This window comes from Canis lupus, chromosome 2 (genome assembly GCF_048164855.1).
Source record: "Canis lupus baileyi chromosome 2, mCanLup2.hap1, whole genome shotgun sequence".
In the NCBI taxonomy this organism is placed as follows: domain Eukaryota; kingdom Metazoa; phylum Chordata; class Mammalia; order Carnivora; family Canidae; genus Canis; species Canis lupus.
In genome coordinates, this window is record NC_132839.1 from 41,251,279 (window position 1) to 41,274,252 (window position 22,974).

The window sequence follows — 22,974 nt, forward strand, 5'->3', positions numbered from 1 at the left end:
ACAGGAATTCTTCATTCTTTTTGTTTAAATGATAGAAACGAAATGTTAAATTTATTCTATCTTCATCCCTGCAGACGCTGCAGGGAAGGGTAGGTAAACAAGGCAAATAAACTCTTCTACATCATTTAACCAGATGCAACATTTTGGCATTTTTAGGATTTGCAGGTTGACTTAATTCACTGACTTGGTTTGAAAGCTGGCACCAGTAAGGTAGGATCTCTGCAAGGTCAGATCTTTCTCCATAGCTACTCCAAATACCGTAATTCCTGGGCTACACTGTGAGCTCTGAAATGATGTTTACTGCAACATGCTTGATGCCTTCATATCTTAACCTGATGCCTTTTGTCGGGGCAGGGAACTATCTGTTAAAAACTTTCTAAGCTACCAGCAGTCTTAACCACTAAGTGACTGTAAAGAAAAAAAAATGAACATAACAAGCATGAATCAAAACCTGTGCCAGATCCTTTTCCAGGACATTAATGCTCCGAGAAAAGAGAGAGGTCCTCATCAATGGCTTCCATGAGCAGTGACTCCTACAGTATAGTTAGTGTATCAGGTCCAGTTGGGCAACCCCAACCTCTTGACTAGTTTATCACTATTTATACACAAGGCATGTTTAAAGCGGATCCTCAATCAAGTATTGCAGTCATAATCCCAAGGAATAGTCCAGTTTTAGCACATCGAGTTCCTGCAAGATGCCAGATCAAGTGGGAAACCACCTCCAAGAGTGATGGCACATCACCTTTTACAAGCGAGAGGGAAACATCAAGAAGGGAATAACCTTTCTCCCTCCTAAGCTCATCAGATCAGTGGCTGACAAAGTCCAGAGTCCTCCATTTCCCCGTTTCAAGAGCCCATTGTCCAGGTGAAGAGCTTTGACGTTATCCCCTGTTCGCTGTCTTTCCACGACTGTTTTCCTGATTCTCAACCCTCCTCTCGAGACACGGCTAGGCGTGTTCACCTCAAAGCCTGCTCCAAAAATCACTCAAGTTTTCAAGTTTCAAGTAGGGAGAATGAAGGCTTCAGAGCAGAGGGAAGGCGATGGAGGAAGTCTTTGCAGGCCGAGGGAGCCGCCAGGCATCTATTATAAACAACTGACACCGCCTGGTGACACCTAGGAGGATTCAATACGTGCTGGAGCCACTGCTTTAACTCTCCGGAGCCGAGAGGAGGAGAACCGTGAGGGGAGGTGGGATTTCCTCCGCCTGAGATGCAACCCGGGCAGGTGGAGGAGGCGGCTGCCAGGGGTTCACCTGCACCCCCTCGGGGGCGGAGCTTGGCTGCAGCCCTCGCCTGCAGGGAGTCCGCCTGCCCAACGGGCCCGGGGCGAGGATGTGGGCGCAGGAGCCGTTTCCAGGAGGCCCCCCGCGCCCCCGTGACCTCGGTGTGCAATCAGTACAAAAGCAAACCTGCCAGACGACGTCGGCCGGCAGATAAGTCAGGCGGCTTCACTCACGATGACGGGGCGCGGTAGGCCCGGCGCGCTCTGCCGCCGCCTCCCTCTGCTTTCCCGGCCACGCCCCCTTGGGCCACGCCCTCACTGTGATTGGCCGAGCCCCAGGGCCGGGTCGCGCCTCGATTGGCCAGGACTCCGGGACGCTGGTGCAGGGCGCACGCCACGTGTACGTGGGGGCGGGCCGGAAGGGGAAGACGCCCTCTGACGCGGCCGGGCGCCGCGGGTAGACGCAGCCATGGAGCGGGACGGCCAGCAGCTGTCCGCGCGGCCGGCTCTGGAGACCGAGGGGTTGCGCTACCTGCACGTCACGGGTGAGTCGCAGCTGCGGGCCGCTGGGCCGCGGGCTTGTACCGCCTGTCCCCCGGGCGCCGCCATGTTCGGTGGGTCGTCCTCCGCTGCGCGCCCGGGCGGGCCCGGGGAGGCCTGCGGACGCCTGGGGAGGCCTGGGGAGGCCTGGGCAGGCCTGGGCGGCAGCCGGGTGGCGCCGCACGCAGGTCCGGGAGGCGGACCTGGAACGCGCGCGGAGGCCCTCCCGGAACCGCACTTCTCTGCGCGGCCCGGCCCGGCCCGGCCTGGCCCTTCTTTGCGCGAATCCTTTATTTTATGCGAAGCAAGCCCTTCCCGGCTTGCGGTAACGGTGGCCACTCGGCGCTGGGCTTTCACCTCCCGGGCTCACGTCACCCACCGCACCCCACCGCACACCCGGCGCTGCATCGGCCCCCACGGCCACCCCTTTCTGTATGTCCCTGAGGTCTCAAAGGCCTTTGCCCTCCCGAGTCGATACGCTTCCCTCCACCCACCAAAACCCACTCTGCCGTGCCCTCCATCCTCCGCACTTGCCCCCAACTCCCCAGATGGTTGAGAAGGCCCTTCCTGGCGACCCTTGAATGGTGCTGCTCCTATTTTTTTTTAATTTTTTTTCTTTTTTTTAAATTTATGATAGTCATACAGAGAGAGAGAGAGAGAGGCAGAGACACAGGCAGAGGGAGAAGCAGGCTCCATGCACCGGGAGCCCGACGTGGGATTCGATCCCGGGTCTCCAGGATCGCGCCCTGGGCCAAAGGCAGGCGCCAAACCGCTGTGCCACCCAGGGATCCCCCTATTTTAATTGCCTACTTAAGAGGCCCTTTCCTCGGCTGCACTCTGGGTTTTGAGGGGAGGAGCTACGCCTCGTCTTAGTTGAATTTGATGAAAAAGTCTAGTAGTGGCATGATGTTCAGTTTCTTCACAACTGTGTTCTGCTTTTCAGTGGGCTCCCTGCTGGCCACCTATGGCTGGTACATCGTCTTCAGCTGCATCCTTCTCTACGTGGTGTTTCAGAAGCTTTCCACCCGGCTGAGGGCCTTGAGGCAGAGGCAGCTGGACCGGGCTGAAGCAGCCGTGGGTTAGTGCGTGATACCAGGAGGGTATACACCTGTACACCTCTTTCTTTTAGTATTTAAAAGTTAGCATATTAGGAAGAGTAAGAAGTCCATGATTCTAATTTGTACGAAAGGAAACCCCTTTTATGCTTCTGTAACTAATTTTGGGGAACGTGTAATCGCTTTTTTATTTCCTTAAATTTCGGTGATTTTAATGAGATGGAAAACCTGCTTCATGATGTGTAGAGCACTCACTGCATTTTTTTGTTAAATGTTTTTTTACTTATAGGATGGATTGAAATGAAAACTTCACAGCTTCTCCTACTTGTGGTTCTGCCTACTAAATTTCTAGAACCATTGCAAGTGACAAGAAACTCAGCCTTAGGACTTTATATCCACCACATTTTGATTTTCACAACTTCCTCATCAGCTCTGATTTCAAACTATACTTGGCTGTTTTGAAAACATATTCCCTCTGAAACTGTAGCCATTTCAGTAGATAGAAGCTAGTTTCTGAGAACATATCTAAAAGAAAGAAATGTCAAGTGTTTTGAGAGTGGCAGCACAATTAAATACAAATCCTTCTTTTGACCCACCAGAGTTACTGAGTTTGGGGAGAAAAGCAAATGTAGCACAAAAGTTGTCATTAGCGGAAAGGCTTAGGAATGTCCTTCAGACATACCTCTCTGCTCTTCCATTAAACTCTGTGTGTGGCCCTGCCATTCTCTCAGTCTTTTTTATTGTTAGCTGTACATATGACAGCAAATTACAAATTGCAGTTGTGCATCTTGCATAAGATGCAGGATTTCAAGAGGGCGGCAGTGGTGTTAGGAAACAGCTTTAGTCACCTGTTATAGCCATCTCTCCAAGTGAAGTGTTAGCAGTGTGAGACTGCTCTTACAATTGAAGAATAGGTTTATAAGATGATAGGCTGGGCAATTTATTTTATTTTATTTATTTATTTATTTATTTTTTTAGGCTGGGCATTTTAAAAGAGGCTTTTTTTCATGAAGAACTGCGAAAAGTAAATGTGTAGTCAAAAGTGTTATGTTGTGCTATTATACAACTTTGTTAGGAAAATTTGGTTAAAAAAAAAATCCGTGCTTGATTTTATTTTAAGAATGCCCTGATAGTTACAGATTTTACCAAAAATCACATTTCTGTGAAGTGGAACTATAATTTTGATTTGTTTCTGAAGATAAAATTCCAGTCTTTCTACCACTACACACATACACATGTGCTACTTTGGCCCATTTTATGTGGATTCAGTTAAGTACTCTCTTTCCACTACCTAGCAGGTTGCTTATGCTTTTGGATAGTGCTGATGTGAACATATAGTTCTACTTTGTTTTCTTCTTTAAAAATTAGCCATACCACTGTGTAGATGCCTCTTGCTGATTCTTAACATGGTGGTCTGAATAGATGAGCAGATAGAGAACTTGACAGTATATTTATATAACTCTGTTTTGTTTTATAAACCAGATAAAACGTAGATAAAGCTGGGAACATTATTTCCATTAAGGCTAACTGGAAGGATTTTTCTTTTCTGTAGAAACAAGGGTAAGATGCCTAAGGATCTTTACGTCTTTGTGGTAGGGATCGGAGCTAAATAAGTGTGGCTAATGATTAGAAAATTTTACCTTTCCTTGTTGTCTTCTCGAATTCTGGTCAGCCTGGAGACTGGATGTTAGAAATCCAGGTTGTGAAATGGAATCTCAGGTACCCCTTAGTCACGGGACTATGCCAGACTCTTGTGAATTGGAATTGCTGAGGGAGCCCAGAAATATGCATTTCTAGCAGGGATTTCTGGTGCCCTGGATCTTTGGGGCTAAGAACTAAGGCAGTAAGAGCAGTCTTCTGCCCTCATAAGCAGTAAAATTTATGCACAACGGGAGAATTGTCATATTGAAGTCCGTGTTTTTGTATTGCCTGACATCTGCACTTCTGTATCCTAATAATATGGACCCTTAAGAATCTTTTTTATTAAATTTTTTCCTGACCTTTTAGAACCTGATGTTGTTGTTAAACGACAGGAGGCTCTAGCAGCCGCTCGTTTGAAAATGCAAGAAGAATTAAACGCACAAGTTGAAAAGCATAAGGAAAAACTAAGACAGGTACGAGCTGGTTTTAGTTTGAATACATGGTCTTAAGAAATATTTTGCTGCTTAGTGGGCAAAAGAATGTGTGTGTGTGTGTGTGTGTGTGTGTGTGTGTGTGTGTACAAGCAGGTTTGCCTGCAAGTCTCCTTCACCCCACCCCCTGTTAGGGTGGGTACTGGGAACAGCTAATTATGGCAGAATTGATTCCTCTTAGCTTAGTACTGGTTGGCACACTTCTCTTGTGCAATATCTTACTGTTTGTGGGGAAAATACTCTTTTAAAAGGAAGTTCTTTTATTTACCTTTTTTGCTTTCCAATAGTTTCTTCACACTGTATTCTCACCCAAAACTGTGTGTCCAGGTGCCATGCCACGTTCAGCTCTAGCTCCATTGTCTGTTTTAAACCATGTATCTCACACGATCTAGCTTGGTGGATCTAGTCATTCTTCAGTGGATTGAAGGAGAGTCAGGGGGTGGAGGGCAATAGTGGGCTCAACCCAGGGGTGAGATGGGGAGCAGGAGACGGAGTTTTGAAAGATTTTTTAAAGGCAGGTGGTTTCATTGGGGAGCAGTAGAAGGGGAGAGGGAAGAAAGAACCAATGACAACTGTTGGAAGTGACTTGAGGGGTCAGGTGGGTTGTACTGCCCTTCTCAGGAGCAAGACCACCCACCAGATTTGACCTAGTCTGTGTAACTGAAACGACCAAGTTGTAGACTTTACTTTCTAAGAAGTTTCAGTCCAGATGTTTCTGGGCCCTTTTTCCTCTTAGAAGAAAGCCTCTGCTAGCTCGAGGGCATCAGAGAAATTGGTCTTCCTGTTGCTTTTGCTTGTGTCTGTGGTGTTTTCAGTGTTCTGTGCCTCTCTGCCACTGCTAGTGGCTCCTGTGGTTTCTGCACAGTCATCTAGTACATGGCTGGTTTCCCCAGCTTGGCTGGAGCCCAGGAGGACAAAACAACAGCACACCTACTCCATACGTTCCTCCCCCTTGGTCACCCTGTCTCAGCAACCTTCTTCAGTGTTCAATTGCATGTTTTCCACTTAAATGCAATCACTAACCAGAATGTACTCGCACATTGCTGTTGCTCAATTTTTTTAATCATACAAAGTAAAAAAAAAAAAAATTGCATTGTTTGTTATAAAAAATCTCTACCATGAAAATTAAGTCTCCTATCTCTTTGTTCTTCTACCTCCTGCTGCCCAGCATTCCATATTAGGATTTTTAGGTATTTTTCCAGCAATATTTGTTCATATATAAATACCCATAGAGGTTTTTCATTGAGGGACGCCTGGGTGACTCAGCGGTTGAGCATCTGCCTTCAGCTCAGGCCATGATCCTGGGGTCTGGGATCAAGTCCCAAATCAGGCTCCTTGCCTGGAGCCTACTTCTCTCTCTGTCTATGTCTCTGCCTCAGTCTCTCTCTCTCCTTGTGTCTCATAAATAGATAGATAAAATCTTTAAGAAAAAGGAATTTTTCATTGAAATGGCAGCATAGTATACATAGATGCCATTTTTTTTTTAGATGCCATTTTTGATCCATTCTGTTTTAATGTTTACTGATCTCCAACCATTTAATTATTATTATTTTGTTCCAAGAGCCATAGAATAAGTTGAGTTCCTTTTACATGTCAGAATTGACAACTTCAGGGTCTGAGTTTGTGTCTATAAAATAGCTTGATCATTTATGCAGTTTGCTGAAGTAGCTGAAAAAAAAATCTTTGTAAAATTGCAGTGTGAGCCTCCTAAAATTGGGAAAGGGACAAAAATCCATGTTTGGTTTTAAGATTGTTTCAGCACATGTAATTCTGTTTCCTGTACTACAAGCATAGTAATAATAACAAATGGGTTGAGTCTGCCTGGCCCACAGCTGAATCGGCTCTCCTATTCACAGTTTCAGGATCTGTCAGCTGTGTTCCATCCTGGTGTTCTGTGTGTCAGCCAGGAGTATAGAATAGCCTGCAGGTCAAGAGATGATTTCCTCCTTGACTTCTTGTCCTTGCAGACAGTGGAAGCATGGGGTAACAGGTATTGGGGTTTAGGAGCAGTGGACCCTGAAAGCCTTGGAGAAATCTTGTGGATGTGCTTCCAGAGATTTCTCACATATCCTTCTGGTGTCACAGTTTAACTGGAACCAGAATGAACAGCAGTTTGAATCTGGATTCCATGGGGAATGAGAAATGTGTAGTGCACATTAGCTTGTGTGCACATAAGGCATGGTTCCTGATTGCTGGTGGGGATGTTGCTCTTCCAAGAGTGGCAGACAGAGGCAAAGGTCCAGTGCACTACATTTCCCTCCCGCCTTGGGAGCCTGCTCACTCTATGCTTGCAAGCGTTCTCAAGTGCTTGTTGTTCTGTACAATTCTCTGCTGAGATTAGTTTTCCTTTATGTTTCCAGTAGTACTGGACTTTCAAAGCACTTTGACATCACATCCGTTCTCATTCTGCAAAGCAGAAGGAATAAGTGACTTTCCTTAGGTAACTCAGCCAAGTGGCAACAGACCTGGCAGCCACACTCACCCATTCCAAGTCAGAGTTCTTCCATGTCACAAAAATGTCCTACTGTGGGCAACTTTTAGAAGAACTGAATTGGTATTTTCTTTCTTATGACACTTTTTGCTCTCTTTAAAGTTTATAAACACAGGGGCATCTGGGTGGCTCAGGCAATTAAGTGTCTGCCTTCAGCTCAGGTCATGATCTTGGGGTCCTGGGATCGAGCACCACATCAGGCTCCCAGCTCAATGGGGAGCCAGCTTCTCCATTTCCCCCTCTCTGCTGCTCATGGTCTCTCTTTCTCCCAAATAAATAAATAAAATCTTTTTTTTTCTTTTTTTTAAGATTTTATTTATTTATTCACAAGAGACACAGAGCGAGAGAGGCAGAGACACAGGCAGAGGGAGAAGCAGGCTCCATGCAGGGAGCCTGACGTGGGACTTGATCTTGGGTCTCCAGGATCAGGCCTTGGGCTGAAGGCAGTGCTAAACCCCTGAGCCACCAGGGCTGCCCAATAAGTAAAGTCTTTAAAAAAAAATTTCTGTGTGAGTCAAACTTATACCACTAGATGACAGCAACATAATTAACTAAAGAAAATTCGGGTGAAGGTTTGGTTTCAAAGACTTTTAAATGAAAAAATTGGGCAGCCCAGGTGGCTCAGCAGTTTAGCACCGCTGTCAGCCCAGGGCCTGATCCTGGAGACCTGGGATCGAGTCCCACATCGGGCTCCCTGCATAGAGCCTGCTTCTTCCTCTGCCTGTGTCTCTGCCTCTCTCTCTCTCTCTCTCTCTTTGTATCTCTCGTGAATAAATAAAATCTTTAAAAAAAAATAAATGAAAAAATTGCCAAAATTAGCATTTTCTTTGAGAAAGATGGCACCTTATGAATTAATGTGCAATTCTTTCTTAGCTTGAGGAACAAAAAAGGAGACAGAAGATTGAAATGTGGGATAGCATGCAAGAAGGGAAAAGTTACAAAGGAAATGCAAGAAAGCATCCGGAAGAAGACAGTCCTGGGCCTTCTACTTCATCAGTCCTGCCGAAACGGAAACCTGATCGAAAGCCTCTGCGGGGAGGTGGTGAGTACCAGATATTAACGTATTCTGTGCAATTACAGGGTAGGTTTACCTTTTAAAAACAAGATTCTGTTTCTTCCTTTTTTTTTTTTTTTTTTTTAATTATCTATAAATTGAAGCTAATTCCTAGCTTGGGATTATGGGATAAATAAAAGAAACCCTTAATGGCTCGAGGTTGCCAACCTGGTGAGCCCAATGTCCCTGGTGAGCCCAATGTCCCTGTTGCCCAGCATCCCAGGGTGAGGGTATGGGAGCAGATCCTGCTTCCAGAAGGCCTGTAACCTCCTAGGCCTCCATGTCCAATCAGTAAAGTAAACATTGCCTAAGAAATAGGAAGGGGTGGTCAGTCAAGGCCCTCATGAGTAACTGGCATGGTGGCTCTCGTATTTAAGCCTCTCACCCTGCTCCCACACAGGAAGGGGAGAATTAAGTAGGGCAAAGGATAGTTTGCACATTTTGCGAATGAGTGTCACGAGGCTAGAACACCATGGTTTCTGTCTTCCCAGCCAGGGCCACCTTATTTCTTGCAAATAACTCTCTCAAGGAGACACGAACAGGTGTTCATCCAGAGCTTTTTTCTGTGTGCAACCCCTGACCCCTGCACTCTAGGTGACACGGTCGCTGTCTGTTTCCATCCCATTCTTGAGGTCTTTCACATCCTTTTGGGAAGACATGACTTACAAATGAAAATAAGTAATGTTTGTGATCTGCTAGCAGTTCCACATTAATCCTGAGGGAGGAGGGGGCAAAGATACCAGAACACTGTGGAGGAATCTGGGCTGAATACTTTTTTTCTCCTTTGGGGGAGAAGGTTTCTTCTGCACAGAGGTGTTGCAAGAGGCAGAGGCATGGAAGGCTGGCTGGCGTCTTGGGAGGACAACAGGGAGACTGGAAAGAGGGCTCCAAGGCAGCATGGACAGAAGCTGGGTTGTCCATAAAGGCTGAGCCCCATCCTTTTTGCATCAGAAACCCAAAGCTGGCTTGCTAGAGGAGTGATCTATCCGAAAAGAAAATGCTATTTTAAAACTTTATCAGGGCACCTAGGTGGCGCAGTTTGTTAAGCGTCCACCTCTTGGTTTCAGCTCAGGTCGTGATCTCAGAGTCATAAGATCAAGCCCTGAATTTGGTTCCATAGTCAGCGGGAAGTCTACTTGAGATTCTTTCACCCTCTCTCTCTGCCGTGTGCCCTACCCCCTCCATGCACATGCATGCCTGTGCACTCTGTTCTCTGTCTCTTTCTCTCTAATCTTTTTTAAAAAAATTTTTCTGAAAGGATATTTTGTAGAACAAACAGTGGTGATATTTAGGAGAAGAGTGGACATTGTAGAAAACGTAACATCTGATGTGCTCATGTGCATGGTCTCTTTCAGTGTTCCCAATGATCCTGAGCTAGATGCTCTCTGAGTAGCTTGGTTTTACAAATAAGGGAACCAAAGCACAGGGAGTTATTGCCCAAAGATCCCATAGTAAGTAAGGAGCAAAACCACCTCAGTTAAGGTCTCACTGGCCTAAAGCCTGAGCACTCAACCTGGTCACCAAATGTCTGTTAACTTTGGGAGCTGAGTGGGTGGGATTAGGAGTGAGGGTGAGGGCATGAATGTTACCCAGGTCTGATCAGTAGTAGGGGCAAATTCCATTCTGTTTTGATATTTTTTAAATTTATTTTCTGTAGCTTGCACTGTCCTTATTTGAATGTATACATTTTATTAAGCACTGTTGTAGAAGCCTTCATGTACTTAAATCCAGCCATCTTGAGAGGTTTGTTGGGGCAAATTTCTTGTGTGTTTTGGGGGAATTTTTACATTTTTGAGCAGTTAAGACCAAAATGCTGGATGACTTCTTTTATTCCCCCAGAAAGTTCATTCAAAGTGTAATCACAGAATATTTTTTTCACATGGTAGCTAAAAGTTTTATGAAAATGTCTGTGAGAATAGAGCTTTGCATGTCAGGCTCGCAATTTTATATTTGATGCAGAATGTGCCCAGTGTTTTGCTTCCTTTCCCTCATCCCAGGTTACAACCCACTGTCTGGTGAAGGAGGTGGAGCCTGCTCCTGGAGACCTGGACGCAGAGGCCCGTCATCTGGTGGATGAGGCTAAGAATCTTGTTAGTGTCACTTTGGACATTAGCAAGATGAATCCGTAACCCTCAATTCAACTGCCTTACGCGCATGCTTTTCACAGTGACTAGCCAAGGGGAGTGGGGTTTATTTCTGTTCTTAACCACACATGCATCTTTATTGGTTGAAGTCAGCATAGGATAATAGCACCACTAGCAGTAGTGACAGTTGGTCACACTTCACTAAAGCCAGTGACTGCATTCATTGATTCATGGGTAATTTCTAGGTGGTAGATAAAGCCCTCCAGGTGATTAACAATCTTGATAAAATTAATGGTTCTTCAAGTTAGAAGTTGTTGCTGGTAGGACAGTCTCTGTGACAGGTTGCGTTGAATGATGTCTTCCTTGTAAACGGTGAGCCCACCAGCGAGGATTACTGATGCAGACAGTTGATGGGGTTGTTTCTGTATATTTATTTTTATGTACAGAACTTTGTAAAAAAGAAACTGTAAATATTAAAAAAATACAAAAAAACATTTTTAGCACCTTTATTAAATTCAAGGACGTTTCATTATGAACTTGAATATGTCTACCAAACCTGAAATAGCTTTCTATCATGCCACAACCTCCTCTTATTACTTACTTTTCCTGCTCACTGTTTCTCACCTGTGGTGAGCAGGGGGAGTGACGGTCAGCTACAGTGATTCCCAGAGTGGGCAGGCCCCTTGAAGTCTGTCCACAGAATCGGGTGCTGAGAGCTAGTTGCTAAATTCTAGGATAAACCTCTAGACAAGGGCCCTATGGGTCATTCCCCTTGCACCAGGACTCATTTGTTAACATTCTTGTCAATAGTCCACTGTAAAGGACCAAACAGTAAAAATTTCAGGCTGTGCAGGATGCATAGTGTTGGGTTTGTGCCTTTTTTTTTTTTTTTTTTTTTAAAGATTTTATTTATTTATTCATGAGATACACAGAGAGAGGGAGAGAGAGGCAGAGACACAGGCAGAGGGAGAAGCAGGCTCCATGCAGGGAGCCCGATGTGGGACTCGATCCCGGGACTCCAGGATCATGCCCTGGGCTGAAGGCAGGTGCTTAAACTGCTGAGCCACCCAGGGATCCCCCCCCTTTTTTTTTTAAAAGGAATGTTGAAAACCAAAAAATTCTCAGCTCATGGGCTGGATTTGGCTTATGTGCTGTAGTTTACTGATCCTGCTGTCAAGTCAAGATCATAAGAAGGAAACAAAATAGTGCAGGTTAATTAGCCAGAAAAATATTCTAGAGTGGTCTCATGTATACATTGGTTGACATTTATTGAGTATCTGATATGTGTGAAGTATTCTGGGGTTGTCTTCCTTGCTATATATAAAGGAAAAAATATAATCTGCTCCTGTGGAACTTACAGTCTCTTGGGGAGCATTGGGGAGAGCAATAACCAGGACACTTGAAGAACAGTGTACTTACAAACAAACAGGTTGGAATAGTCCAGACTAAGAACTGAATCTTAGAGACATTCGAGTTTAATTTTGGGTGGGGGAACACTGGAGGTTCCAGACAGAAGAGAGGGTCAGTGAAAACAAGGGTGGGGCTTGTGAGGTTTTGGAGATCAAAATTTCCAATTGTTAACTAGATTGGCTTTTTACCAGCATAGAAGGTTTATAACATGGGAAGTTTCAGACTTGGATTAAAGTATTTCATCCAGATTTGTTGTTTGCATGGAGAGAGAGATTCCCTTGTGGTCTCTAAGGGAACTTTAATAATTCTTTCCTTCATGTGTTTTCTTTCTTTCTTTTTTTTTTCTTCATGTGTTTTCTGTAGCTGAAAACTTGTGTTTAGTTCTTCTCTGTGATTCATTTTAGAAGTAGAAGGACATGTTTTAATCTACTCTGAAATGTGACTCATTTTCCTCACGCCTCTTTTTTCCATAATTCATGACTAGAAATTAGTCACGAGCACACAGGAAGGAATAATGCTTGAATTCTGAGCCTTGATCACCATGGTCAACCTCACCCTTGTTTCTTTTCTTTTTTTTTAAGATTTTATTTATTCATGAGAGACAGAGAGAGAGGCAGAGACACAGGCAGAGGGAGAAGCAGGCTCCATGCAGGGAGCCTGATGCGGCACTTGATCCCGAGACCCCAGGATCACACCCTGGGCCAAAGGCAGGCGCTAAACTGCTGAGCCACCCAGGGATACCCCTCAACCTCACCCTTGTGTTCCTAACAGCCAAGGGCTATGGATAACCAGGGTGGGGAGCTTGATCTGGCTACTGAAACAGTTGTGTGGAATAGTGAATAATGGGGTGAAAACTGTGTGGTACAAGCCTAGGGCGGGAAGCATTCCAGAAGGGTAGACAGAGGTAGCCCAGGAAGGTGAGTTTTGCTCTCCTCTTGAATGGATAAAGAAGTGGGGCCAGAACTTGAGGCCTGTGGGGAAGAAGGGAGTTGGCCAGGGCTAGGAGAGCCATGTCGAACCGGACAGGACACTGCCTCATCCCTCCGTGGAAGGGCTGCAGCTGGGATGGCAGCTTGGAACTGGTGTGTAGATACTTGGGAGCTATAAGTTTTCAGTGACGAATGTGTGATCCAGTCCTTCCGGAGCAATGTCAGTAGGTTCTTGGGCAAAAATACACATGAATCATTAGTTGAAACTGGTAGGTGGAGTTCTAGCTTTGGCCAGTACACCTGCCTCTGTACATGAGGAGAAAGACAGTCATTTGGATCCCATATGTTTTTTTCCCCAGACTCCATTTTCGCCTCCCCATCCTCTCCCTTCCCCCCTGCCATCTCTTCTAGCTCTTCATCAATATTCACACATGCTTTGCATTCCAACAAGAACATGACCATGTCAAATAAACCAAGCCCAGGCTCCCTCTCGTGCCTTTCCCTATAGCTCAAGCCTTGAGTTGGCTTGGCCTGCTCTCTGCCTCTCTCCCTACCCTCTGCTTCACGCTGGCCAGGCTCTCACTGGGTCATCAGATTGCAAACTGGTGGACTGCTTGGTCACATCTTACCCTCCCTCCCCACGCAATCCTCCCTTTCTTGTCTGCCCTAACACCACACTGTGTTTTACTTCCACGAATGCCTATACCACTCCCTTTGTGAACTTCCTCCCTGAACAAATTTTCTCTCTCCTGTTCCTCTTCCTCACCAAAGTCGTCTTCAGGGTCACCTGTGGTATCAAGTCTGATGGATCTTTCTCAGTACTCGCCTTAAGCGAGGATCATTTGAAAATTGAAAAACACTTGAAAAACCCTGGTCTCGTGATTTCTAGGACTCTACATGTGACTGGTTTTCTCCTACCTTTCTGGCCATTCCTCAGTGCTTTTTTTTTCTTATCTCCCTGACCACTAAATGCTATAGTTAGTCAGAAGTTAGAAAAGGCAAGAAGGTGACCAATGTTCGTGGCATTGTGGATACCACAGATGGACACTCACTGGTTGGCTGGCTCTCAGCTGGGCAGCAGGTGACAGGCCATGCATTTTTCAATCTCTGGCAGCCCAACTAGGCTTGTTCACGTGATGGTTTGGTTCTAAGAATAGTGGGCTAAACCTTTCCAAGTCTGTTTGCTTCACATTTGCCATCATCCCATCAGCCAAAGCAATCCCTAAATCCAGCCCAATGCAAAGGGTGGAAGAAGACTGCTTCTCAATGGAAGAAGCAAAAACCATACACGAGATGCAGAGAAGGGAAAGAAATTTGCTATTTGCAGTGGACATACTGTAAATCCTCTTCAGTCTTGTCCATCTTTCAGCCTATGAAATCCCCAGTCTGGATCAAGGCTGCCCCCACTTGATCCTTAAGGTCCATCCCCAAGTTTATAATCAAGAGAATTGCCTGGCAAAGGGGAAGAATCCTGCTCTGATAAATATATACCATGCCGCAATCCTAAAAGCCTAGAACATGCCCTGGTAATTGGCAGGGCCCAGCAGGAGACATGCCTCACTCAACTGGTTGATGGGTAGTCAGTAAAGGAGCTAACTGCAAAGGTGTAGATGGGGTTTAAGGAATCCAATAAGGGGAAGGTATAGAAGAGGGGGCAGCTGGCAATACTGAGGAGCCACTGACGCCGCCACCCCTCCGCCCTCTCCCCACCCCATGAGCCTGAAGATCCACAAAAAGAACAACTACCAGAACCTGTAGAGGGCCTGTATGGAGAAAGCCGCCTGACAGAGACGGGCCTGGAGTAGAGAGAGCCAATGCTCACTTAACAGTGAGAAGGAACCAGAATAAAGACTCTTATCCCACTTTCCCACCCACCATTTCCCTGCCAGTACCTCCCACTGGCTGAGCTCAGCTGAAATCTGGGGCCCCTGAGGACAATATAATATCAGCCAAACTAGTCAACTGATGCTCTGGTGGGTTGAAATATGTCCTGCAAAAGATAATGTTGGAAGTCCTTACCCCCAAGACCTGTGAATGTGACTTCATTTAAATAGAGTCTTTGCAGATATGATCAAGTTAAAATGAGGTCATTCGTGGTCCTGCTGAATTAGGGTAGGATCTAACGCAGTGTAATTAGCATATCAGTCTGCTAGGGCTGCCATCACACAGCACCACAGACTGGGTGGCTTGCCAGAAATTTTTTCTCTCATAATTCTGGAGGCTTGCTTTCCTCCCATCTCAGAGATGGCTGCCCTCTTGCCTCCTCACATGGTCTTTTCTTTGTGGACATGCATCCTTTATCTGTGTGTCTCAATCTCCTTTCTTAAAGACACCAGTGTGGTTGGATCAAGGCCCACCCTAAGGCCTCATTTTAGTGTAATTATGGCTTGAAAGACCCTTTCTCCAAATGTGGTCACATTCTGAGGTAGTGGAGGTTGGGGCTTCAACATGTGACTTCTTTTTTTTTTTTTAATTTTTTTTTAAATTTATTTATGATAGTCATACAGAGAGAGAGAGAGAGAGAGAGACATAGGCAGAGGGAGAAGCAGGCTCCGTGCATCGGGAGCCTGACGTGGGATTCGATCCTGGGTCTCCAGGATCGCGCCCTGGGCCAAAGGCAGGCGCCAAACCGCTGTGCCACCCAGGGATCCCCAACATGTGACTTCTGGGAACACAATTCAGCTCCTACTAATTGGTTTCCTTACAAGGAGACACGTGGACAGAAGACAACCATGTGAAAATAGGCAGAGATTGGGGTGAAACAGCCCCAAGCCAAGGAACACCTGGGGCTCCCAGGACTAAAAAAGACAAGGAAGGACCCTCCCTTAGGGCCATTGGAGAGAACATGGCCTTGCAGACACTTCAGTTTTGGACTCTTCCCTTTAGAACTGTAATATGGACTGCAGGGAGCCATAAATGGCAGTCCATTCAGGCCAGCATCTGAGGGTGCTGACTCTAGGCTACTTGGACCACAGGCTTCAAATGAGAAATCTAGCAGATTTGAGTACCATTCCCCAGGGCTCCAGCCAGCACATAAATTCCTGGATTTCATTTTGAGAAGTTTGGCTCCAGAAAGCCTTTGATAATTCATTGTTCTTCTGACACCCTTGGAGTCCATTACTATTATGCTTCCCAGACTCCTGCCAGCACAGATGGATGAGGTCCTGCCACACATATCAGTGTGGAGCTCTGCCTTCCCATGGCAGGCCTGGTAACTTTTCCATCTGGGACGTGGTGGGATCAAACTCTTATTGTGGCCCGGAGGCCCTGAGGAGAGGGAGAGGGTGAGTCCTGAGGTTGTAATCGGGATCCATAGGAAAGGCAGCTGCCTCAGGTGTGTTCATGGAAGGACGCTCCTGCAGGGAAAGCTGGCAGGGGCTGAGGCAAAGGGGTTTAGAGGTCAAAGTTTTCAGCCTCCTCTGCATCAACCCATAGCTCAGGGTCCCCCTCTTTCCTATCAGTGTCCTTAGCGTGAAAGACCAGACAAGGCTGAGTGTTTAACTGGCATTGCAACTCTGCAACCTTTGCAGTCAGGTCCTGGGGGCAGCCATTTCTCCTGCAACTATAGACAGCGAGGAATTCCATCTGGGCTTTTGATTTCCCACTTGGGTTCTGCATTGACCATAAATAATTACCTTCAGTTTGTCCTTTTCCCTGTTCTCCCTTTATACTCAGGGACCATCAGAAGTGGCCAGGTGACCTCACTGCCTTTCCTGTCCCTTTTGTTGCCACAAGGTGTGTTTCTCAGCCCTTAGATCTCCCATTGTTTTGCATTCCTCTCCTATGACATCATCAGTGACATGTTGAATGCCTGAGATGCCACTGCATGCCATGGTTTACCAGTGTCCCATTACTCACTTCTTAAATATGGGAACAATGCAGTCCCCAATCTTATTTTGAGGGTCTGTTTCCTAGACCCCTCCCAGGACATTCATTGTATTTAGCAGATGGGGTCTTGCTGGAAACAGATGGCCTGCATGAACTGGGTAATCAAGAAGAGGCTAATAAGGAGACTGCATACAAAAGGATAGGCAGGGTCTAGGGAGATATCTAGTTTTGAAGGGAGGGAGAAGGGACGGAAGGGTCACTTGTATTTTTATTGGGTTTATATTCAGCTATTAAAAGTAATTTTGTGAGAATCAACATCTTTATACTATGAAATCTTTATGTCTAAGGGCAAGATTAATATATACAGCCACATAAGAATAAAACATTTCTGTGGCTAAAACAACCACAACGTTAAAGGACAAATTAGCAAAGGATTTGCAAACCACAAACCAATAAAAAGAAGACCAACAAATCAATAGGAAGATGTACTAAAAACGAAAATGATAAGCTTCATAGAAAATTAAAATTGTTTCTAAACATATGAAAAAGATGTTCAGCCTCATCCATTTATTTTTTAAAAATATTTTATTTATTCATGAGAGACACACAGAGAGAGAAAGGCAGAGACACAGGCAGAGGGAGAAGCAGGCTCCCTGCAGGGAGCCTGATGCAGGACTCAATCTCAGGACCCCGGGATCACGCCCTGGGCTGAAAGCGGCACTAAACCGCTGAGCCACCCGGGCTGCCCATCATCCATTTGAAGGAATACAAGGCAATATCTGTGTTTTCCTTTTTTTTCTTCCTATCAAACTAGCAAATGGAAAGACAATAACTTAAGCTTAACATATTGGCAAGGGTATGGGGAACCAGACACCCTTAAATCTCATACATTGTTGATGGGAGTGCAGAGTACAACTTCTACAGAAAACAATCTGGATATATCAGAATTTTAAATGGACACACTTTTTTTTTTAGATTTATTTATTAATTTGAGAAAGACAGCACAAGTTGGGAAAGGGGCAGAGTGAGAGAATCTCAAGCTGACTCCCTGCTGAGCATGGAGTCCCACACAAGGTTCCATCTCATGACCCATGACGTAATGACCTGAGCCAAAATCAGATGCTTAACTAACAGCCACCCAGGCACTCCTGGACACGCTCTTTAAATCAGCATTTCCTCTTCTAGAAATGTATCCTAAAATACATTCACACGAAAGGTGTATAAGTAATATTCTTGGGCACGTAGTACAAAAGGGTGGCATATCATATGAGTACACAAATCATGGAATATCCATACACTACAATACCAAGTACCTATAACTGTAAGTGAATCTGTAAGTATGGCTACAGAATGATTTATATTAAGTGAAAAAAGCGAGCTGCAGAACCACATGTATAAGATGCCGACACTGAGTTTAAAAAACAGAATCATGTATGCACACATGTATATACACACATGTGCTTTGATATGCATAATATAATCCCTGGAGCAATACAAAAGAAACCAGCAGTGGTAGCTGCTAAGGAGTGAAACTGAAAGGTTGAAGATCAGGATAAGAGAAAAACTATATTTCCACCCCCTTCTACCTTTCAAATGTTATCCCATGTGCATATATTACCTATTCAAATAAGATACAAATTTTTGGTTCTTAAACATTTTATTGAAATATAAAATCATATACACAAAATCCACACATCGTGGATACAGCACAATAAATTTTTAGAAGCTGATCATATCCAAGTAACCAAGAACCCAAAACTATTTTATTTTTTTTATTTATTTATTTTTTAATTACTATTTTCTTTTTTTTTTAATTTTTTTTTAATTTTTATTTATTTATGATAGTCACAGAGAGAGAGAGAGAGAGAGGCAGAGACACAGGCAGAGGGAGAAGCAGGCTCCATGCACCGGGAGCCCGATGTGGGATTCGATCCCGGGTCTCCAGGATCGCGCCCTGGCCCAAAGGCAGGCGCCAAACCGCTGCGCCACCCAGGGATCCCCCAAAACTATTTTAAATGTAGATTGAACTCAGGGCCCCTGGGTGGCTCAGTCAGTTAAGCGTCTGCCTTTAGCTCAGGTCATGATCCCAGAGTCCTGAGATGAAGACTGCATTAGACTCCCTGCTTAATGGGGTGTCTGCTTCTCCCCCTCCTTCTGCCTGTCCCTCCCCACCCCCCCCCCCGCTGCTTTTTTTCCCCTCTCTCTGTATAAAATAAATAAAATCTTTAAAAAATATAGATGAACCCATACACAAACTTCAAGAGCTTGACTAATTCAAATAAACATTTCATTTATTTGAAAAAGATACTTCAACCACTTACTTCTAGAGCTTCATTTTTATTAGTAAAAAGCAAAATTACATTTGGAAAATGCCAAAATAATAGTATTTGAGTTTTTTGCCTTTGTCCCAAAGCAATTTCACATCCGTCATCTACTCTAACCCTGTAAAATAGATTATTCCTATCATTTGATCCATGAAGAAACAGACTCAGAAAAGTAAAGTGACTTGCTAATAAGTGGCAAAACAACTTGAATTTTTTTAAAAAGAAATTACATCATACAGGGGCACCTGGGTGGCTCAGTCAGTTAAGCATCTGCCTTCAGCTCAGGTCATGATCCCAGGGTCCTGGAATGAAGCCCCGCATTAGGCTCCCTGCTCGGCAGGAAGCCTGCCTCTCCCTCTCCTTCTGCCTGATGCTCCCCCTGCTTGTGTTCTCTTTCTCTGTAAAATAAATAAAATCTTTTTAAAAGATTACATTGTATATGCCTCACAATTGGCATTGACTACTCTGACCCTCAAGTGGAGAAAAGATGCTTTCAGTAGCATCCTCTACTGTGATTCAGGCCAGGCTTCCTTCTAAAAGAAACTAAAAAACTATTCAAGATAGGTTTCACATTTTTTTTTTTTAAAGATTTTATTTAGTTATTCATAGAGACACAGCTAGAGAGAGAGGCAGAGACACAGGCAGAGGGAGAAGCAGGCACCATGCAGGGAGCCCGACGTGGGACTCGATCCCGGGTCTCCAGGATCACACCCTGGGCTGCAGGCGGCGCTAAACCGCTGCACCACCAGGGCTGCCCAGGTTTCACATTTTTTTAAATCATGCAATCATTAGGTCAAGATCTTGGCATAGGGTACAGTAACACTGTAAGGTGTACAAAGAACACTGGTACCCATTTTTTTTGTCCTGGGACATTTGTGAGTGTACTAGAGATATCTGAGAGACTGAGCTGCATTCATTTCTGGCCTCTCAAGACTAGAAAACCTTGTCTGAATTAGGGGCCTGCCAAGGGTGAGAACCTTGGTAAATCCCTCAACCCTGACTTTAAAGGCCTGAGCGGAGTTTGCAGCCTGGCTTCCCATCATTTTGGTGGCTCAGAGAAATCTCAGCCTGGTACCGGAATGAACGTGGACTGTAACTGTTCCCAGATGCCTGACGGAAGCAATCACAGTCTTCTCTGAAGGAGGGCAAGCCTATCCTTGACTTCAAATTATTTCCACACATAACTTTCCAGCTCACAATCAAAGATAATTAGACATATGAGGGAACAAGACCACATAAGGGAGAACTGGAAAGACAACAGGCAATGGACTCTCAGGGATCCAAGACATTAAACTCCCAGTACCACAAAATATGCTGTAAACAGAGATGTTTATCGTGTACAAGGAGATAAAAAAGCAAGATTGAAATGTTTGTCAAAGAAGTGAAAAACATCAAAAAATGACATAGGACTTTAAAAAAAAATAAATTTTAGGGTTGAAAACAAGTTGGTAACTGAAAATACTGGTTCATGGACATGTTTAATAGCTGATTAGTCAAAACTAAAGAAAGAATCAGTTGTGAGATAGGTCAAAATAAACATTCTGGAATGAAGCAAAGAAATAAAACTGCTGAATAATACAGAAGACAAGGTAAAGATTGTAGTTGATACATCATAGATATAGAGAGAAGTTCTAACGTATTTGGAATTGTAGTCACAGTAGAAGAGGAGAGAGAAAATCAGAAGTGTTATTTGAAGGAATAATGGTAGACATATTTCCCAGACCTGATAAAAGACATCAATCCACAGACTCGAAAACCTGACAGATCCCAATCAGATTCAATACAAAGAAGACACTTAAGCATAATACAGTAAAACTATTGAAAACTGGAACACCTGGGTGGCTCAGTGGTTGAGCATCTGTCTTTGGCTCAGGGTGTGATCCCGGGTCCAGGGATCGAGTCCCACGTCGGGCTCCCTGCATGGAGCCTGTTTCTCCCTCTGCCTGTGTCTCTGCCTCTCTCTCTCTCTGTCTCTCATGAATAAACAAATAAAATCCTAAAAAAAAAAAAAAGACTACTGAAAACCAAAGACAAAGAAAAAACTTAAAAATCAGCCATAGGGAAACAACATCTTTATAGGAGCTTATTCTTGATGATTAGTCAGATCGATAGCTGGCTTCTATCATAATAACTGCTGGAAACCAGCAGACACTGGAATGAGATCTACAGTGACTTGAAAGAAAACAACTGCCACCCTAGAATTCTCTACCCAAGAAAACTATTTTTCAATGATTAAGGCAAAATAAAGACATTTTTAGACAAAAACTGAGGAACTTACAATCAGCAGACCTGCACCAAGGGAGATTCTAAGAGGTGTTCTTCAATATAGAGGAAAATGATCCTGGTTGGAAGTTGGAGAAGCAGGATGGAATGAAGAACAACAAAAGAGGTAAAAATGTGAGCAAATTTACGACTGTTAAAATAACATATCACAACATAACATGTAATATAAAAGAATATCATACTACCCCATTGCTTGTCTCTACCATAATTTAACCATTCCCCTATTATTGGCTATCTAGACTTTTTCATCTTCTTGCAGTTATAATCAGGCCATGATATATTTTTGCAGTAAATCTAGCCAAGTTTTTGCCAGCCATGGCTTGTGGATAATTGGATTACATATTCTGATAATGCCTGCAGTGCAGTATAATATGTTAACATTAAGGGCTGATTCATACTCTAGAAACTAAACAAGTATGCAGAAGGATTGGCATTCTCCACCTTGTTGAGAAGTCTACTCACTATTCCTTTGGTTGGTGAACTGGTTATTAATTGTTAGATTTAGTCCTACTCTCCTGTGGGTAGTGGTTGTGATGCATAGATTGGGACTTGGCAAACCACATTTCTGCTTGGCCAGCAGCTCCTTGTTAGCCACTACCAATGGTGGAGGTGCTAGAGGGAGGCTGCAAGGCTGAAAAGGGTGGTGAAGGGGCTTTTCTCTCCTGTCTGCCTCTTTTTTCCTATGAGCATTACCCCAGCTATGCTTCTTCACTCCAGCAGAGGCAGTTCCTTATAGCAGTAGCTCATGGGGTTCAGTTTTCCCTAACACAGGAGAGACTACCACTTACTACTGTCCAGGGTCCCCTCCTCAGATGTCTGAGTGGGGCCCTTCCTCTAAGATTCTAAGTTGTAAGAATCCTAACCTCTTACCATTGTTCGCTCAGTCCTAGGAATAGTAGCTGCTTCCATAGCTACTCCTTCCATGGTATCTTAGCGTTTCCCTTACTCTTTGGTGAACAAGTTAACAGCTTTGTACCTAGTAAACAATTCTTTATATGAAGCTCTCTCTTTTTGGATTTCCACTTCCAGCCACAATGGGGATAGCAGTGTCTGCATTTACCCACCCACTTGAAACAACCAAATCAAATAGATAACGGTTCAACATGCTAGTCATCAGATAATGAAAGGCAGTGATCCTAGATAAATGGGAACATGCAAGATGGTCATATGGTTCCTCTAGTTACTGATTTCAGAGTTCCAAGGTACAATATAGAAGAGTGAGCCCAGGAGGTGCCTGGCTGGCTCAGTAGGTAGAGCATGCAACTTTTGATCTCAGGGTTGCAAATTTGAGCCCCATGCTGTGTGTAGAGTTTACTTAAAAAATAAAATCTTTAAGAGAAAACAAGAAGAATGAGCCCAAGTGGGACCTGGCTGACTCCCAGAGTTGAAGAGGCTGAATGAAAGTTGGGGGAGACTCAAGTGACTGGAGTTTGCAAGACAGAGTACCCCTAGAAAAGAGAACTATAGACAGAATTCTGGAAATCTGCGGAGGGTCCCCCTCAAATATTAACAGAAGGCCAGGAAAAGTGCCTGTTCTTACCAATCAGAGTGGAAAATGTAGGATATATAGGATGTAGGAAAAATAGGATATTGGGTAAATGTAGTAATTAATAGGATATTGG

General features: G+C 44.5%; 1 protein-coding gene and 2 long non-coding RNA genes across 4 annotated transcripts; 1 reads left to right on the forward strand and 2 right to left on the reverse strand.

Annotated features, from left to right (window-relative positions):
• The first annotated feature begins 1,613 nt into the window (after positions 1-1,613).
• SELENOS (selenoprotein S) lies at positions 1,614-11,042 on the forward strand. Of its 2 annotated transcripts, none has more exons than XM_072796514.1 (5): positions 1,614-1,767; positions 2,706-2,840; positions 4,825-4,931; positions 8,314-8,482; positions 10,492-10,866. In XM_072796514.1, exons 1-5 carry the CDS (start codon positions 1,692-1,694, stop codon positions 10,569-10,571), a joined length of 567 nt encoding a protein of 188 aa, XP_072652615.1. In that variant the 5' UTR covers positions 1,614-1,691; the 3' UTR covers positions 10,572-10,866. The 2 variants fall into 2 exon arrangements, with proteins under 2 accessions (XP_072652615.1, XP_072652611.1); XM_072796510.1 differs by having other exon boundaries at positions 1,677-1,836; positions 10,492-11,042.
• LOC140616112 (uncharacterized) lies at positions 10,116-22,203 on the reverse strand. The gene is made up of 3 exons (XR_012016642.1): positions 22,046-22,203; positions 21,348-21,410; positions 10,116-11,042 (listed from the first exon to the last, which is right to left on the reverse strand). It is a non-coding gene; the product is annotated as an uncharacterized lncRNA (long non-coding RNA).
• Positions 11,456-17,242, reverse strand: LOC140616117 (uncharacterized). The gene is made up of 2 exons (XR_012016647.1): positions 16,553-17,242; positions 11,456-13,148 (listed from the first exon to the last, which is right to left on the reverse strand). It is a non-coding gene; the product is annotated as an uncharacterized lncRNA (long non-coding RNA).
• Positions 22,204-22,974: the final 771 nt, after the last annotated feature.

What these genes read in the sequence shown, in the direction of transcription:
- SELENOS (XM_072796510.1), top strand. Translation starts at nt 1,692, where the DNA reads ATGGAGCGGGACGGCCAGCAGCTGTCCGCGCGGCCGGCTCTGGAGACC. An exon ending in CCCGGGCGCCGCCATGTTCG is followed by an intron (nt 1,837 to 2,705) that starts GTGGGTCGTCCT and finishes TCTGCTTTTCAG; the next exon opens with TGGGCTCCCTGCTGGCCACC. An exon ending in AAAGCCTCTGCGGGGAGGTG is followed by an intron (nt 8,483 to 10,491) that starts GTGAGTACCAGA and finishes CCCTCATCCCAG; the next exon opens with GTTACAACCCACTGTCTGGT.